Source organism: Alligator mississippiensis, chromosome 5 (assembly GCF_030867095.1).
Source record: "Alligator mississippiensis isolate rAllMis1 chromosome 5, rAllMis1, whole genome shotgun sequence".
Lineage (NCBI taxonomy): Eukaryota > Metazoa > Chordata > Crocodylia > Alligatoridae > Alligator > Alligator mississippiensis.
Window position 1 is genome coordinate 122,729,636 of NC_081828.1, and position 16,582 is coordinate 122,746,217.

The 16,582-nt window shown below is 44.1% G+C and overlaps 1 protein-coding gene across 3 annotated transcripts in view; it reads right to left on the bottom strand.

The window, feature by feature from the left end:
* HECW1 (HECT, C2 and WW domain containing E3 ubiquitin protein ligase 1) overlaps window positions 1-15,361 on the bottom strand; it is a 439,971-nt gene extending 424,610 nt beyond the window's left edge. For all 3 annotated transcript variants that reach the window (XM_019483377.2, XM_019483376.2, XM_019483378.2), the window contains exon 1: window positions 15,172-15,361. In XM_019483377.2, the coding sequence (XP_019338922.1) occupies window positions 15,172-15,201 (30 nt within the window). In that variant the 5' untranslated portion in view covers window positions 15,202-15,361. The remainder of the gene's footprint in view (window positions 1-15,171) is intronic.
* Window positions 15,362-16,582: the final 1,221 nt, after the last annotated feature.

A 16,582-nucleotide genomic window follows, 5' to 3' on the forward strand; every position in this document is an offset into this window, starting at 1 on the left:
CGTTTATCTCCATGTTCCAGCAGGCTCAATTAATTGAGTCTGCTCTGATTCACTGGATTTCCAGTGCGTCAGAGCCAACTCCCTGCACGTTTGTAGGAGCCCCCTGTGCTTAAACATGGTTCCCTAAAGTGATTATGTAAAAGTGTGCCTTTTTCAGTTAGATCTATCTATGCATTCAAGATTTTCCTGCTGACTTTAGTAGAAAAATTTTGATTTTTCTCAGTTTCATTCATCCTTGCAAAGGGGATCAATGAGAGCCACCTTCCACAGTGATCCCTGGTAATGTCTCTAACAGCCAAGGGCTCCCAAATCAACAAAAACATCAAAGTGCACAAAGATAAAGACATAGACACCATTTTTGTCATACGAAAGAAAAAAATCCTTGCAAAGTAACTGATGATGTTTGAGATGGAGCTAGATGATTTTATCCGATTCATATACCATCCAATGGAAACATTATTGAGTCCCATTTAGAAGGCTACCTTATTTCACCCCAACCTTCTCAGATTATGCCCTCTCTTTCTTCTGCCTGTAGCTACAGGCATGCTCCAATGAGCCAGACACACATAGCTGAAGGCAGCATATGAAGACAAACTGAAACAGATAATAGTAAGGACAGCATTTCACCAAAATACTCTGTTACTAGTGACTGTATACATGCCACTATGAACGGAAGTCAATTTTCAGGTTTAAGGTTGAATTAGCATGGATAGCAATTTAAAAAATATATATACAATATGTATAAATTGAGAATGTTTTAATCAGAAGTCCTCAAAATAGCATACGTGTGGACCTCATCTTTTTAGTCACTTTTCACTATAGAAACACATACTTATTAGAGCAAAAACAATGAGAAGTTCTCTCATTTTAGCTTGGAAAACAGGAGCTTTTATTCAGTTGCTGCATGTAACTACCATTTTAATCAAGGGGAGATGAGCACTTTAAATGTGAGAAATTACACCTCACAGTTGCCATATTCTTTTATAGCCACTACGAACCATGTTAAGAATAGGTTTGAAGCAAAACAATTTGAAAGCTTTGCATTAACCAGACTAACTAGAAACTGCATCTATTGGCTTGGACATCCTCAACACAGCTCAAAGCTCAGAAATGAATACCACCACAACATATTAAGGACAAATGAAGTCAAATGAAGGCATACATAACTTAGATCCCTACTTATAAACAGTTCTCAAACCCAGGAGTATGAGCTGCTAAAACTGCCTAAGCAACTTAGTACTCAACTTTAAAGTTCCCCTTGTGTCTAGGGGCGTTTTTACACACACTCCAGGAGTTGGGGGTGGGGACCCTTCAGACAGGCTCTCAGAGCCGCTCTAATTAAAGTGCCTTGAGCATCTCGTGCATCAGTGTCCACATGCTTCAAAATTATTGCAGGGATGCTTTATCTAAAGTTCATTGAATGAGCTCTAGTTAAAGCACCCTTGCCACCATTTTGAAGCGCAGGGACGCTGATATATGAGACATGGAGGCCTGGCTGGAGCATGCTAATTAGCATGTTCCACCAGACTGGATTAATATAGTCTGCTCTGACGCACTGTAATTATAGTGCGTTGGAGCAGCCTTCCGGCTCGTCTGCAGGCACCTAAAAGTTTTGTTTCTGGCCATGCACAAACACACCTCAGTCTTGGTGGTCTCACATCTATTCAATATTAAAAACATAAATCAAAATATATAAGTGGCCCTTTGATTAGGGAGTGGAACCCAAGAATTCCCTTGTCCAGATGAGTGCCCTAAACACTGGGAAAAATCATGCTCTCTCTCTGCTTCCTCCCAGCCAATTATTTTATTTCTTTAATGCAAACTGGCCCAGGTTCAATAAAAGGAGCTGCAAGTTCCTGCATCCCAGAAAAGCTGATACCGTGGTAATCAGAGCACTCTTGGACAGAGAGGGAAGAGGGGGAGTGAGGTGTGGGTTTGAATCCACACTCTGTGAAAGGAGGAACTGAACCTAGATAAGCACTCTAAGGCAGGGATGTTAAACTCTAACCATGCCCTGGGGCAGATCCAGACTGCAGGGCTCCTTTGCAAGCCAGGGATGGTAGCAGCAGGGCAGGTGAGCTGTCAGCACAGCCCTCACTCAGCCTTCTACTACCATTGGTCATGTGCACCAGAGTCCAAGAAACCCAGATTTTGCAGCAGGCCACATCCCTCCTGTAACAGGATGGCGCCGAGATGTCCCTAGTGGTCCTTGATCCTGCCTGGCCCCCACTCTAGCGTCTCAGGGTTTCACCCTACTTCCTATCCTGCCATGACTTGGTGTTAAAAAGTAATGGAGGGAAGCTGCCCAAGGAGGCTGGTGAGCCTACGGTCCTCTCGCTTTCTCTCTCTCTCGGTACTCACTCCCTCAGGCCCTACTTGCCTTAAGGGCTAAATTTGGGTCCTCCTTCCACCCCTACAGCCACATCCATCCCTGCAGATGTTACACTGTCCAGTTCCATCCTTTGCTAGAGGCCTCAGACTTCTTGGCTTTGGCCTCTCTTTACTGTGACTACAGGCTTCCAGCCTTGGCTCAGTGATTCAGACCATTCTGAGCCTTACCCCTCTATCTCTCGGCCCCTTGGCCATGTCTTGTACTTTGTCCCAGCCCCCCCTGGCATCCCTGACCCAGGGCAAGGCTGCTCTCTGTTCAGCTCAGAATCCCCAGGCATCCCTGACCCACAGTAAGGCTACTCTTGGTTCAGCTCAGCACCCTCCTAGCCTCAGCCTGCTCCAGCCCACAGCCCTTGGGGTTCCCAACCCCAGGCTCGGCTGTCTGCTACTCAGTGCCTACCAGGCACCCCTCCAAGGCCTCCACACCTACCCTATCAGCCACCCCAGGCCTTCCAGTCTCAAGCTTAAATCATTATGAGCCAACAGTGTGCCCTTGTTGCCAAGAACGTTAATGACATACTGGGATGCCTTGGTAAGAGTGTTGCTAGCAGGTCAAAGGAAGTGATTATTCCCCTCTATTCAGCACTGGTGAGGCCACATCTGGAGTACTGCATTTGGTTTTGGGCCCCCCATTACAGAAAGGATGTGGACAAATTGGAGAAAGTCCAGCTGAGAGCAATGAAAATGGTGAGGGAGCTGGAGCACATGACTTCTGAGGAGAGGCTGAGGGAACTGGACTTATTTAGTCTGGACAAGAGATGACTGAGAGGAGATTTAATAGCAGCTTTAAACTACCTGAAGGGGGGTTCAAGAGAGGATGGAGCTAAACTGTTCTCAGCATTAAGAAACAGTTCTCATTGAACAGGAGCAATAGTTTCAAGTTGCAGCAAGGGAAGTTTAGGTTAGATATTAAGAAGAATTTTCTCACCAGGAGGGTAGTAAAACACTGGAACAGGTTACCCAGAGAGGTGGTGTAATCTCCATCTTCAGAGGTTTTTAAGACCTGGCTAGACAGAGCCTTGGCTGGGATGATCTAGTTCAGGATGATCCTGCCTTGAGCAAAGGATCGGACTAGATGACCTCCTAGGCTAGGGATAGATGTTACACATAAACTGGTTTAAGTGATCAGAAACTGGTTTAAACCTGTAACAGAGCAGAAGTTCAGTGCACATAAACCGGTTTGAAAATGGCTGAAATTGATATGAGATAAACCTAGTTGAATGTAGTATCAGACTTCACTGATTTGGATCAAACCGATTTATGCAATGTCTGTCCTATACCCCTTCCTGGTTTAAGTTAAATCATGGTCCCCCATTATCCCAGATGCTTTGCAGCCCTGGGCAAGGCTCTGCTCCAGCCCGGCAAGTCTGGCCCCTCTCCTCTGCTCCCTGGCTGCAGCTCTGGCAAGAGACTGCAGGTACACCAGGGTCTGCCTAGCTTCTTCCTGCTCCCCACCTCACCCTCACCCCTCCCTGATGGAGCAGGGTTTCCACCCTCCCCTCTGCCTTACGCAGACACCTTTCAGTGTTAGCTAGCAGACCACAAGCTAGCTATGGTCCCTGCTGTAGGAGATAGGACAAAGGACAGTGGCTTAGGGCTCTTCGGAGCTAATCAACAGGTAGCTGGTAATGTCCCTCCTTGGAAAAAGTTGTTTAAGTAGAGTCTGAACTAATGAGAGATTCTTTTGTTTTGCTGATGGGGTGATAAACACTGTGTAAACCACTGCTGGCACCCTGGCTGACCAGCAAGGCCTGGCCATGCCCCCCTGAGCTCATCAGTGTGGAAGGGAAGGGAGGGCTGCTCTAGCACCCCCCAGCTTCTAGCCTGAGCCACTGCAGGCATGTGCCTGTATTTTTTCAGTCCAGAGGGGATGTCTGTGTGGTTACAATCTGATTCAGCCTAGGCAGGTTAGACTAACCTGCAAAGACTGAATCAATTCAGGCTCAGGCTTTTTGAATCTGTCTCTAGCCCTGAGATCTCTTCCAACACTACTTTTCTACAATTCTATGATAACATAAACAGAGGCCACTGCTTGACAACTACAGAAAACCGAACCAGCTCTGGGTTGTGGACTCACTACAGGCCATCAGCTCCCCTTGGCTCTCTCTTGGCAGCTCCAGGGAACAGCTCAGATGCCTGCCAGTGTCTGCTGCAAGCATCTCCCTGCAGTATGCAGGGTCAGCCTGCCTGATCTGGCTATAGCTTACATGTCTGGAAGCCATGCCCCTTTTGTCATGTGCCTTCCTCAGCTATGCACAGTGGTTTTCCCTGTTAATTAAGGGCCAGCTGGCCCTCCTGCAGCTGCCACCCCATAAATCAGCTGGGGTTGCTGCACCATCAGAAAGTGGCAGGAGCCCCCTGGCTCCCTGTTACAGTCTCTTCTCCTCCCCCTGCATTATACATGAGAAACCAGGTTTAGGTCTCCTGTTACACCTCCATTCTGGTACCCCACCAGGAGCCTGGCCCATGGGCTGGATCCAGCTCATGAGCCATAACTTTAACATCTCTGGTCTAACCAATAAGTTACTGTATACAAAGGGGAGAAGCAAAGTCATCACCGCTTTCTCAAAGGAAACGAGCAATTCCTGTTTTTGAAACAAAGTGCTTCAGTGCCCGTCTTCATGAGGGGCTCAGGTTGTGACTCAAGAGAAGGAGGCACAGAGCAATGCTGTAGAAAGCACTGATTTAAAAAACCTCACTGTTTCTTTAGTTTTTCCTTGTTGGCTCACTTACATGGCTTCCTGCTCAGCAGGCTGGTTTCCAAGGCTCTCATTGCAAGACTCCTTCCCCTGCACTGTACAGGGAACCTAAGTATGTAACTCAAGAGTTCTGCATTCCCCTATAGGATCAAGGCTGCCAAGCATCAGCACAGCCAAGAGCAGAGTTGCAGTGCCTGGGTCCTTCCTTGGATCAGGGCCTTATTAAGAAGTGAACTTGGTTTCCCTGCAAGTTATTAGCCCATCAAGGAGATTGATCTACTGTCCATTTCTCAGAGTTATTACAAAAAGGTCACAAGTCAGCCAGGCAGATTATCCATGATAAACCTTCTGAGCTACTAGATGATACACTGTTAAATCAGCACACACCTTAATGCTGTACACAGTCTGTTTCTTCCACAGCACGCTGGAAACAGAACTGGCCTCATATAATCTCTGATCTTGCAACCAGTGACATACAAACTGTACTCACATGAGTTGCTACATTGAAAACAACAAGACTACTTATACAAGACAGTTTTGGACATGCAGAGTGCGTATAGGATTGGGTCAAGAAAAAAAAGCAACATCTACACACTAAATATGGCCAAGAGACAGAATCACATACAAGCAAATAATTCCCACAAAAAAGTTTGCATCAATTCTCTTATTTCAGTTCCCAGTTATTTCTCTTATTTATACCTGGTAAGAATAATTAGGATTAGTGTATATAGAATCAAAGCTCTATACACAAACCAGTTGATCACCAAAACCTACCATTACCTACAAATGACTTTCTTGTACCAAAAAAAAAAAATCTTTCTGAAGTGCACATTTCCATTAGCTTCACGTTTTGTTGTGCAAATGGAATGGGGATGCGACATACTTCTTCAATGGGACATCCCACTAGGTTTAATGTATTGCTAAAATGGCTCTTTTGTGGCCTGGGCCAACTTAAGGACATTCAAGGATCAGATTATTTTTAAGCACTCTTGGGAGTTTACAAAGCACATTCACACTCCTGAGAAGGGCCTCCAGATACAAACACCACTTCTTCTAGTCCAGCTACGGCTCTTGTAACCTGCAGGATCATTTTTTTCATCCTTCCCACAAAAGACACACGTAAAGGGCTATTTTTACAGGGTGAGGGAAACTTAATCAAGACAGACCCATCATCCAAATCCAAGCAATTGCTTCCATATCCAAATACAGGCCTCAAAAAACCCAACTATTCATATGCAGGTAAATTTACAAATCCAAGATCAGATTTTGGTTATTCTATTGCAGATGGACAGTGTAGAATAAGGAGGGCAGAGGAACCTTTTAACTACTCCTGCCACCTTCATGGAAATACCCAGATTACCAATGTTTGTACTAAATATCCAAACAGAGGCAGGGCAGCAGGCTGAGCATGGCTGGTGGGTTCCAAAAAGAGTCCACATAACAGCTCCAAGAAAGAGATGTAGGACCCACTTCTTAAAACCAGATTTCTGTATGCCTATATTCTCTTCTGGGAGATGCCACTGGCATCTGTCTCCTTCCCTGCGTTCAAACTTCAGCAGCCTAACTATAGCTAGCGAAGCTACAGGATACCCTCAAACATCTGTATGCACATGGCCCCACTCTACTACCTCTCAAGATTGCTTCCCTTTCCTTCAGCATCACTGTTCAGTACTAATATCAGCAGGAGTCATGCCCCAATTTCTCCACAGTTCCCTCCAATGGGATGAAAATTCTGTTTGGAGACGCCCTAATTTACTACCCTAGTCTAAACATTTTCTGATTTCTGCGCTCCTCTGTGCACCTGCTTCTTGCTTTTACACAGTCAGGGCCAGACGAAAGTACTTTAGCATTCAGACACTTATGCTGACATTATATATAGTTTCGTTTATTAGGAATGTCTTCATGTAATTGTTCAAATACGGACATTAAGGTTTTTGCCTACATCATGCTATTAGATACAACCAAGACAACATTTTAGGTTTAAAAGAATTATTAATCCATATTTTCATTGTCTGAGATATAAGATTACATGGCCTAGAAACTGCTACATTTGTAGTGAGCCATGCCGCAGATAACTACAGCTCTTTACAATTACCCAATCTTCCTTTTTAAAGCCAAACCTATTAAGAGACTAGAAACAGATGTGGAGAAAGGGAGATCCTTAAGAAAATCTCAAAGGTAGAATCACAGTAATGCCCAAAACATAATCTGGTTAAGAAGAACAAATTCAAAGTGGAAGTTTAGAAGCAAATATAGTTCAGGATTAACACACACTGTCATTTGGACCGAGATAAAAAAGATCTTGTCACTACTCAGGCAAACCTCTAATTCTTCAAATGAGAACTTAAGTACAAACAGCAAGTTAGCTTCCATGTTGAACTGAAGCACAACTCTATAGGGAATGCAGAAAGGCTGGAGCCTAGAAATAAGGACAAAATTTAGACAGCATGCTCTTAATAAGCAGTCAGTAGTAACAATGGGATTTAGGAAGACTTCTTCTACCTTTGTGCTACTGACTCATGTGATGAAATCATTCTCAGGAATGTTTTCTTCTCAGTGCCCAGTCCTCCACATCATCTCTTGGATTAAATTTATGCAAACATCTGCACAAATATTGGCCCACACTACAGCTAGGCTAGGAAGGGCAAACAAGAGAAAGCCACAGCCAGAACATCACCACCTTCCATTTCATATTTATAGGCTTTTTAAATATACAACAGAAGATATTTTATATCCTATCAACATAGCACAAGGCTGAAGTGGTGCATTAATAAGCCAAGACTGCAGGCATTTCAGACAGAAGTATGAAGCTTAATTTGACACAATGCCTTTAATTGTATTGCTTTGCTTTTACTAAAGAAAAAGAAAGATAAAGAAGACAAGACCAGCAGCCTTCATTCATTCAGTGTGTTGCTAGCTGTCACAATTTCATTGCAAAAAAATGCAATATTCGGTGTCTGACTGAAAGCCCCATCTATCAGTTATAGGATTACACAAGACTGGGGTTTGGTTTAAAAAAGAAGGACTTCTAAGCCTCAAATACAAAGAGAAAAGCTTGACAATGTGACCAGAAGACATCCTGAAGGGTGAGGGTCTAACTCAGAACCCGAAGCAAATAAAGGACCCAGCATTTTTTGTTCAAAACATGAATGTTTGGGATGGGCAATAAGCCATATACCTCTACTGCCTTACAACTGATATTAAAACAAGGCAAAGGAAGCCTCCATACTTGAGATTGGTAAATCAATGGCCCACAATCCTTAGGATATTCAGTTTTGTAAAGATAAATAAACTAGATGTTTTTGTCCTTCACTGAGAAAATTTCCTATCAACTTTAGGAGTAGTTCTGTTCTTTTCCAGCCACAGGACTTGAGTCAACAGTGCTCTTTCCTTGGCTTCAGGTTACTATTGTAACTCAGAACATCTATCTGAGTCAGAACATTCTATTTCTGAGTCATGGTGCAGACCTTGTACTGTCTGCTATATAAGACAATATGGGGCATGCAAGATGCAAAAACTATATTTGTGAAAGGAGCTCACCCACAATCTCTGCATAGCTTCTACAGTTCCCTAACTTAGACCACATACATCTTAAAGGCTTATGTGCCTTTCCTGAAGCTTGAACAGTATTCAGCTTGGGATTTTGATGTTTCAACTTCAGAATTAAATATTTTATCCACTGCCTGAATGTCTTTTTCCTGTTATATATTTAATAAGTTGCAACTGAAATCTACCTGTTTAGAACATGCTACATCACACAATACATCTCCTCAAACATGGAGTTGCATATGAAAAGTAAGCATTTCCACAGAGTCAAAATGATTGATCTTACACATGACATCTTTTCTGCCCAAAATTAATGGCAGAATTAATACATATTAATAAATTAATTGATAAATATTGCTTCCCCAGTGCATGATCCACTCGTCCTATTATAATGGGACAAAAAGAAAAGTTTACCATTGCCCTGAGACTGACATAGGTTACTGCACAAAATAGAAATTTCAACTAGTCATAAAGAGATAGTGATAATAGTGACATGGCCTGAATGTGGCTTCCCTTATTACGACTTATATATATTACCAAAGCACATATAATGTATGACCACCCAGGGTGGTCACTGCATGTTTGAAGATAATACTTCTTTAAGGTAATACTTCTGTCCATCTTCCTGGAGAAAAGGACAGAAGCACTAATAGAGACTGGTTACCACTGAATTCTGTTCTCACTTGTACTTTTGCAGCTTCTCAGGCTTCAAAACAGTTTCACCAATGTATAGGAGAGCAGAATTTGTCCAAATGTCTCTTTGGCCCTTCTACCAATTACTTTTCTTCTGCTTACTCTCTCCCTCCATCACAGTAGAAAGGAGGCGGACATGACAGAAGTTAGTTTTCTAACCGTCTATCTCTACCATATATATCTGGAGAGCAGCTATCATGCATGCCATAGTACAGTAACACCACTCTGCCCTGACTCCCACAAAGCCAACAGAGCATTAGTCAGTAACCTCAAACAGCAGCTTCCAGTGAGATTTAGGCTGGTCCCAGATGAACTGCCTTTGTTCACCTCTATTTAGGAATCACAACCATCACTGAGCTAGGAGTTTCCCAGGTTTCAGTCTGGTTTAGCAATCTATTGTGTAGTCCCAGTAAAAATTCAAGTCAGTAAGACAACAGAATTTAGGTTCTAGTATTCAAGTGCTGATTAGCATAACTATAGTTAAAGAGTTTGTAATAGTAATGAACCACTAAACAACACCTTAGTTTTCCCAGATGACTATTGGCTGGGTGGAGGACAAAGTGCAGTCAATCAGTTTTAAATTCTGTGGACGCCACATAAGCAACTACTCATTTGTTTAATAAGAGTTCAGTTTTATCCAAAGGGAGCTAATTTAGTCCAGACGACATTCTGGCCTGTATTGCCATTTCGGGCGTTAATGACTCTTAAATATAAGTGGGGTTTGATTTTGGGATAACCCCATGCACTTTTGCTTGAAGACTCAGATAGGAATTTAAATTAAGGCTTTAAATTAAAGAAATGTTGGTACTTTACCAGCATCTGCACAAAAATAAAAATATCTTGAAAGTGTGAAAAAGAGAATCTGCTTTACTAAATCCGTAAAACGAAACTTCAGCTAAGGTCTCAATAATAGCTATCCTGACTGCTGCACATACAATTTCTCCCACGGACCTTCTGCTGCGAATCAAGGGAATGGTGACTGCACAGAGTCCTCAAAGAACTTTGTAGCATACTACTATGCACAAATCGCTAACATGCGTTTGGCAGATCATGCCTTTTGAAAATAGGCACAAGGGTTCCCTCCCACCCCACTTTATAATCCTAAGGAAACAGTATCAAGATCCATACAAATGGAACTATTTTTACTGGCATTATGAATACACCTTCAAGCCCCAGTTGAACAGAAGGAACCATGCCGCTGAGCACAAAGCATACACATAGTAAGAAACAGTCCTTACCCTACAGACTTTATAATCTAAACAAATCAAAGGGGGGGAACAGAAACACAGACCTGGGAAGACAGAGTGCCTCAAGTTCCCCAGCAAATCAACAGTAGAGCTTAGAAGAGAATCTAAATCACCCAACCCCTGGTCAGGTACTCTATCCAATAGACCATACTACCTGTGATGTAAAAAGACCACAGAATTGCACTTAGGGCATCTAAAAGTGCTAAGAGCTCAGAAATTTTCAGGACTTCCAGGAAATGACAAATATAGCAGCATCAACACAGTATAGTCCATGCTGAAACCTGATCAGGGCTATTTCTGCTGAGCTAAAGCAATTATAATCACGTTTTTGCTTGATCTAATGACTGTAAAAAGGTGGCTTTTCCTTATTCCCCCACCCGCATTAGATGTAGCATGTGATTCTTAATTAACCCAAACCACTTTGGCAGCCCATGAGACAGTTATCTGAGAAAGGATGGAAAATTGGATACTAAAGCCCTACATATTCTTCCATGGACTTGGATAGTGAGCATGACTGCCCACTGCCTTGCACTGTGTGAGGTCATTCACCTCTCTCCCAAGTACAACTGAAGCCTAATAGCACTGATTTGATTGTGTTTAACACTATTTCGCATCAACCTCAAGCAAGTATTAAATGAATTTACAAAAAGTGAAAATAAGTGAAGAGTCGGGCTCAGGAAGTAGCTAGAAAGTAGGATGTAGCTAGGTTTTTGGTTGTAGCCGTGTTGATCTAAGCACATTTTGAGTAGATGTGATATCTTTTATTAGTCCGAGTACAGCTACTCCTTGCTTAAGGTCGTAGTTACGTTCTTGAAAAATATGACTTTAAGCAAAACAATGTTAAGCAAATCCAATTACGTCACAGTAATTACCTATCAGCAGTTGGCAGCCAAACAACGTTATAACCGAACATTGTGCGACTTTAAACAAGTATGTTCTCTAATAGATCAGCAACATAATAATGAAACAACATTAACCGGGACGACATTAAGTGAGAAGTACCTGTAGTTGGAAAAAGGTTCTTTCCAAGCTTTTGGGTGTAATCACCCTTCTTCAGGCATGGGAAGTCTCTGCTGTTCTGAGACTACAAGGAATGAGAGAAGCTAAAAGTGTGACAGGATGTCAGTGAGAATGAGAACTGGTGATTAGGCCCAAAGAGTGATTGCGGCCAAAAGTGTGATTGTGCCCGGAAGCTTGCTAATAACTTTTTCCCAACTACTTAGTTGGTCTAGATCTCACATCTATACGGAAGTAGCAAGGCACACAGGAAATAGCTAGCGTTCAACACTGCAGCAGAATGGTATTGAGAAACCTCCCACCTGAAATAAAAGAGATTACTCAAGTATGGGACATCCTAGCCATGGAAAAGCTGACAAAATCCAAGGATGACTCATAAAGCTATTACTTAGCCCTTTGGCTACCATTCATTGACTATAACAACCCCCCCCCCCCCAAAAAAAATACCCCCCAAAAAAACCCTGGCCTGAACATGTCAACGAAACTGGCCAGTTTTTCTTAATTATTTTTTAACTTTATTTGGACTCAAGAACATGGCTGTATCTCATTTGCTGGAGTATGCAATACCCCAGCACACCTTTCATTATTGTTAATACTTTTTCTTTTTTCTGTTTGTATCCCTGTACAGTTTTCACTGGTAAGTATGGAAAGAAATCCAAAGACATTCTGCTGCCCATTTCAGAAAGAGTTTAAGGCAGCAGCTGCATGAAAATTTGGCCCCAAATCTAGGCTGTCAAATAAACATTGACCAATCTGAAAGCCAACAGAATTACATTCATGGAGGTTTGTTTGGTTTTTTTAAAGTAAACATTTCCCTCCAGTTTTTAATATTTAACTATTGAAGAATTGTACTATCATGTGAAAACCTGAAAGGGAAATGACTGAAACACTGAACCTGAAGTGAAACCAACTCATCTCTTTATTGTCAAAATTAAGAGATAGTAAAATATAAACAAACAGCAAAAGTAGTGAAAAATAAGGGAGTTGTTGCAAGTTCTTTTATTTTTGTCAGATACATTTCTGACACACCAAGAAGTTTCTTTGAGGTATAATTTAAAAGTGTTGTCCAACTGGAGGTCTTCAAGAGGTTAAACGTGTGGCCCTGGGCTCTTACCCGGCTGTCACTTACCCCATGAGTGCTGTTTAGTGTCACTAGTAACCTGCCCAAAACTTCACCTGAAATATTCTGTGTTAGCAAAGAATACTAAATCAGGACCCACGTATGCAGAACGTATCAAAGACTTCATACAGCTCTTAGTGTAATAAAATTCCACTTGGCAATTATTTATTGGAAACATTAAAAAATTTAGAGCAGGTGACTTTTTGATTAATTAGTTGAGCTGTTGTGACTGTAAGGACGTGATTTGCTTTTAAATAAATCACCATCATGTATTTATATTTTCTGTTAGAGCTACTGAACATCAGCTGACACTCTAGCCCACTGTGTTTTCAAATATGGATGCTTATGACAAAGATGAGTGGTACTTGAAAGCTCATTGCCATTTAGGAGCCCAAAGATAAATGTATGTCAGCAACACATTACTGTACATGTCATACCAGAGATATGACATGCCATACGCCACTGATCCCTGAGACGCTCTTCACAAATACTGAATACCCGACAACTTTGGTCTTAGCTAACTCCCCAATTCAAAAAAATGTTAAACTTAGGATAAAAGACAAAAAAGCAAGTAAATAGAACTAACAGTTACTCTAGATAGCCAGACAAATGGTTTCTTCCCATACCAGGCTGAGAATCCAATAATGGGATGAATCTTTTATGTCGACTAAAAGCACACTGCCTTTAATGTTTATTTCTGGTACCAGAATGGAAATCAACATTGAACCTATGCATTCCAATGATGCGTGTATTCCAGAGACAGGAATGAAACAAGTATAGACTGCAGCCAGAATAGATGCTGCACTCCATTTCTTCACCAAAACGCACACTAGACAGAAGAATGATAATCCCTACTTAGTGGAAAATCCAAATTTTCAAAATGAATCCCCAAGCTAAAATGAATTACTGTAATAACTACAATCCTACTATGATCACTAATCAAAAAGGCGCAGCTGACCACCTGCTATGTGACATCTTTGGTTCAGCAGTACCATATTCCCTAATTGCTGCTCCTTTTCTACAAAGATGTGAGTCCCACCAAATCAGATGGCAGGTTATTAAATGCATGGACCAGAGGGTAGCTCGAGTGACTGTTGTACAGCCTCTCTACGCATCTCTGCTGAGTGCAGCATAAAAAAAAAAGGCAGTACTGCAGCTCTAAATGGAAGGATGCAAAAAACCCCTAGATCCAAGCCAAGTAATTTTTCCTGCAACTGTTAAAAAAAATAAATTGCAGAGCCCATGATGTACACTGAAACCAAATAAACTGTAGGCAGAGATACTATACAGATACAAGGAATGCTAGACACTGTTACAAGCTATATTTATGTGTGGTCACACCAATGATCCTAACATACTTGAATAAGTTACAACCATTCAAATGCTGTTGAAAAATGTAATGATGTAACCACACAAATAAAGAAAAGCAACCAAAACATGAAATGATAAAAAGACGAGCTCAGAGCAATACACTGGGGAAAAGAAACAAACAGAAATGTCTGTTTAAAAAAAAAAAAATTACTGCATTGTCAAGGAGCCAAGATCTGATACAGACATGGTAACAATAAAAAAAAATGAAATCAAAACCCAGGATGGGACTCTTCATCACAACCTATACATTCACACTCTCCAAGCGATGGCAACGACTGATGGCATTCAACTCCTAATGGTTCTAGGCTATTTGCTTGCTAGTAAAATTCAGATGACAGGCCAACGGCTAAGCATAGCAAGCAGATCCTGGATGCTGAACGGAGAACAAAACCCACACCACCTCTCCCCACCCCCCGCCGACAGGAGCATCCGATATTGCGCGTGGAGGTAGATTCCCTTCGCAGATCCGGCGGCCCAACATAAAGATGCTGGTTACACACACACACACACACACACACACACTAAGGATGCCCTGAAACAAATGCTATGGCACACAAGCACAAAACCCCCCCACCGCTACTGCATCTTCAGTCATGTGTCAATGGATGAGTAGAAGCTGCATATTCCCCCTCCTCCAACCAAACAACTCAACATGTTTCAGTGTAATGGTGACGATGATGATGATGATGAGGGGGGGTTCTTTGTTTTTCCCACCTGCCATCCCCAGCCCCTTATTCCAGCCAGCAGGACGGACCCTTTCAACAGAGAGCCCCTTCCCTGCTAGACAGCAAGTCTCCCCCTATAGTTAGGGAGTCCCAGCAAGCTGGGGACCCTCTCGCCTGGGCTCCCAGCACCCAGGATGGGCAGCATAGCCCAAAGGCAGCAGGGTCCCATTGCCAACACACAACACATGGGGAGCGGAGGGTTAAATATGTGTGTCGGGGGGTGAGCTACACCCCGCACGCCTCTGACTTGTGCCAGGAATGCAATGACGCCTGGGCCAAGGGTTGGGCCGGGGGCATCCGGGCCCTTTTCTTTCCTGGGAGCCCGGGGGCAGATGCCGCGGCGGGGGAGCGCGGGCCCTTACCTGGAGAAGGCCGGGCTGGGCACAGAGCATGCCCCCGCGGCCGGGCAGCGCTCACATCCCGCACGTGCGGCGGCTCATGGCGGGCAAGGGGCAGCCCGGGCGGCGGCAGCGGCGGCTCCCCCCGCCCCGGCTCAGTCCCGCCGGGCGCGCACCATCGCTGCCCGCAGCTCCGCCTGCAGTGCCCGGCCGCCGCGCCTGCTGCCGCTGCTCCGCCGCCTCCTCCCGCCTCTCGCCTGGGTACCAGGCGGGTGGAGCCAACGCCGAGCCCCCGCCGCGCCGCGCCGCACTCACACACGTGTGCAACCCGCTCCCTCCTCTCACAACCACACACACGCACGTGTGGGCAACCCGCTCCCTCCTCTCGCTGTCTCTCTCTCACACACACATACACATGCGTGCCGCCGGCTCCCTCCTCTCTCTGTCACACACACGTGTGTGCAGCCTTCTCCCTCCTCTTACACACACACATGTGGACATGCATGTGTGCCACCGGCTCCCTCCTCTGACACACGCACATACACGCACATGTGCAACCTTTCCCTTCTTTCACACACATATACAGACACACGTGTGCAACCAGCCCCCTCCTCTCTCTCTCACATACACACACACACACTCCTCTCCCTCACCCGCTTCCTTACACACACGTGCATCTCCTACCTGGTGACACGCACACTTGGGATCCAGACCCACACACAAACCACACACACTCATCCACCAGTGTCGATCAGGGGGCACATCCCCATGCGCCCCTCTCTCAGTGTGGTATTCCCCCGCCATGACTCTCAGAGCCCACTGCAAGCAGCAAGGGGGGGGATCCGCACCTTTATCCTCCTGGGGTCACTGAGGCACAGAGAGCTAGTGAGACTGGCCCAAGGCTGCCCTGGTAGCCAAGCTGGGCACTGAATGCAGGGCTCCTGTACCCCAAAATGAAGCACTCCATTTACTAAGTTGCACCAGCGTGCACACATGCACACACTCAAGGCACATGTGTAGGTACCACACAGGAAAGGAAGCAAGCCACACAGTCTATACTGTCTACTAGACAACAGCCCCCCTTGTCAGTTTTGAAAATCATAACCAGGGTGGGGGGGGCTCCAATTTTATTAGGGCATCATCATGGGCAGCCCCGTTTTTTGGCAGAGCCCCCCCAAGAGTCAAAGTGTAATTCAAACCCTGAGTACATCCACACCATCAATGAATGTGCCATTAAGGGAGCACTGCAGCAAAGCACAACTCGGGCACTTTGTGCGTGCTATACCCAGCATGGCCAGCCTTAGTGCAGCTCCCAGCATATGCCAATAATTGTGCCTGAGCACTCACTGATGCACACCCAGCACCACACTTAGGATGGCTAGGTCACAGCCTTTTGTGGTGTTACAAACACCGAACTGATGTGTCATTCTTCACC